Here is a 2921-nt window from a genome sequence, read left to right as displayed (position 1 = left end):
AAACAAGCAAACAAAAAAACTATATTATCATTTGTTAAATGTGATTAGGTAGCTCTGGATCCTTGGTCTGTTATTTTTTTTAAGGCATAATAAGACCAGGACTTAAAAAAAAAAACCCTGTAAAATGTACGCTTTTTAAGAAATAATAGAAGTCACTTTTATTCCAACATGCTATCTTTATTGAAATATTTTAAACATTTATTGCAAAAACAATAAATGCTTTTTATTTTTCAAACATAAACAATACTTCAGTATAAAAGTAAAAACTGAACATTGCATATAACCCTGGTCCATCCCATTTCCTGCAGAAAACCACTATTAACAGTTTTAGGCTTATACTTCTAGATGTAGTTTTATTTCCTGAAACTTTCTCTTTTACTAAATACTGTATCTTAGAGATGTTTTGATATCAGTACGTACAGAGATACCTTATTGTTTCACAGTATTTCATAGAACAGATGTACCATAACTTACTTCCTACTGGTAAACATTTAGATTGTTCTCAACATTTCACAGATAAAAACAAAACTGCAGCGATTATTCTTTGCACGCACATCTCTGCATAATATAAGAACATTTCTGAAGATTTCTAGAATTGAATTAACATGTCAAAGCGTCTACATATTTTATATTTTAATACATTGTATTCATCAAAACTTTTTTTCTGAGTTTCTCATTAGATTAGATAAGCTGTGTTTTGTTTTGTTTGTCTTAGCCCTTGTTTAACCTCTAGAAAACTAGTGACATGCTCTTGGAGAAGCCCCTCTTACAGTAGGCCAAAGAAGCTGAGACAGCACAGAGGAAATAATCAAGGCTCACTTGGGAAAGCAACACAGCTTCACCATCATTCTCTCGTCCCTGAGAAAATAAATCAAACCAAACAAGTATATCGAGCACTGGGTGTTCAAAACCACATGAAGAATTTTTTTTGTTAAATTAAAGCCTTAAGTAGTCTTAAATGATGTAAAATATGCCCATTCAATGTGGATACTTACCTCTTCAGATATGAAATGATTTTATATGGCAGTATTTTTATATTCTACATTCTTACAAGTTTCACATATTCCATAACTTAAGCGTTCATATTTCTCACAAAGACTTACATTCCTCAGGAGTACAATGTTTTAGAACAAAGAATGCATTCAATAAATCTTTACGGAGTCAATCTTTACAGAGGACAATTCTCCTGTAGACAGGAGTGAATACATATAAAGGACAAATAACGAGGCAAGGCCTTTGTACCTTTCAGGCATCTAAATAAAGAACTGAATTAAAATTTTGATAGGCATGGCTTTCAGAGAAGTCTGACAGAAGCTATGCGTGAATTTCTTTTTTTCTCTTTTACAGTTCCCTCCTTACTTAAAAAAAAAAAAATCCTGGGGTGGCTTAGTGATATAAACTATGGAGAGAGGTGTGGGTGGTTCTTTTAAGTGCACAATAACCAACAAATCTCCCTCTTGGAAAAATTCTCAGATGCTGAGGAAGATATTTCCTGTGGCCAAAAGACTTTCTTCACTAGTTTTTGTCAAAATGTCTTTTCCCAGTTTAAGTTCTGTGACATTGACTGATGTGGGCCCACTTGCAAAATGCCTTCCCATATATCTCATGGAGTTTATCTCTGGAAGGAATTCTTCAACGCCAAGTGAGGATGAGCTGCAGGTCACAGCTTTCCTACTGTCACTGAATTCAGAGAGCTTCTCTTCAGTGTGGCTCCTTATGTATCAAAGAAAAAAAAAAAAGAAAGAAAACCCACAAATTCCCACATCATTTGCACTCAAAGGTTTTTTCCTCCAGAGTGGATCTTACTCTGTTGAGCAAAAGCAGAGTGGTAGCCAAAGGCCTTTCTACGTTCAAAGCACTCATAAGGTTTCTCTCCAGTGTGATTCCTTGTGTGTCGAGTGAGGGAATAGCTGTAGTAAAAACCTTTCCCACATTCTTTACACTCGTGGGGCTTTCCTGCAGTGTGGGTCATACTATGTCGGAAGAAAACAGAGTGGTAGGTGAAGGTCTTCCCACACTCACTGCACTTGTAGGGCTTCTCTCTGGTGTGAATCTTCATGTGCCGGGTTAAGGAAGAGTTGTAGTAAAAGGTTTTTCCACATTCTTTGCACCCAAAGAGTTTTTCTCCAGTGTGGGTCATACGATGCTGGATGAAGACAGAGTGATAGCTGAAGGTCCTTCCACACTCGCTGCACTCATAGGGCTTCTCTCCAGTGTGAATCTGGTGGTGGCACAGGAGGTACGACCTGCGGCTGAAGACCTTCCCGCACTCCACGCACTTACAGGGCTTCTCCCCTGTGTGAATCCTCACGTGTCGAACGAAGTCGACCTTTCACGAAAGGCTTTTCCACACTCCTGGCATTCATAAGTCTTCACCCCAGTGTGAATCTGCTGATGTCGAACAAGGAGGCTGTTCTTGTTAAACACGTTCCCACATTCCTTGCATTTGTAGGTCTTCCCCTCACGAACCAAAGTGTGTTTACTTGGTCCCTGGGAGTCACATTCATGGAGATTGTCTCCGGTGGAGACCTGCTCCTGTAAAACCTGTGAGTGAAGACCATCACCTGTCCCCAGCCCATCGCGTTTAGGGCTCATCTTCCTCCAGAAGGTCTCCGTGTGGGAGACGGTAGCCAGACTCAATTGCCCTTCTGCATTTCCAACCACTCTTTCCCTCACTCACCTCAACCTGGAGGAACTTCTGGCTCCCTGAGTTAGTCTTTCTAGGAGCAAGGCTCCCTAGGACAAGGCTGGCTGGCCTTGGCTTTTACTTTGTCACCTGGACAGCAGATTTGGCAAAGGTCTCTTCTGCTCTTTTATCACTGCTTCAGCTGGTAGGTCAACTCTGGTTTGCATGCCCCAGTGACGAGGGGTCTGCAGATCTCTGGTATCACCTCCCAGTACAGGGTCCTCTGGGGCTGGTC

The 2921-nt window shown here is 40.3% G+C and overlaps 1 protein-coding gene across 1 annotated transcript; it reads right to left on the bottom strand.

Moving 5' to 3' along the window:
- Window positions 1-1774: 1774 nt before the first annotated feature.
- ZNF80 (zinc finger protein 80) lies at window positions 1775-2711 on the bottom strand. The gene is given in 2 exon segments (XM_009238513.4): window positions 1775-2334; window positions 2337-2711. Coding segments are annotated over 2 exon segments (819 nt in total). The 5' UTR covers window positions 2596-2711.
- Between the last annotated feature and the right edge of the window lie 210 nt (window positions 2712-2921).

The sequence above is a fragment of the Pongo abelii genome, chromosome 2 (assembly GCF_028885655.2).
Source record: "Pongo abelii isolate AG06213 chromosome 2, NHGRI_mPonAbe1-v2.0_pri, whole genome shotgun sequence".
Lineage (NCBI taxonomy): Eukaryota > Metazoa > Chordata > Mammalia > Primates > Hominidae > Pongo > Pongo abelii.
Note: the sequence above shows the minus strand (reverse complement) of the source record. Positions and strands in the feature narration are given on the sequence as shown.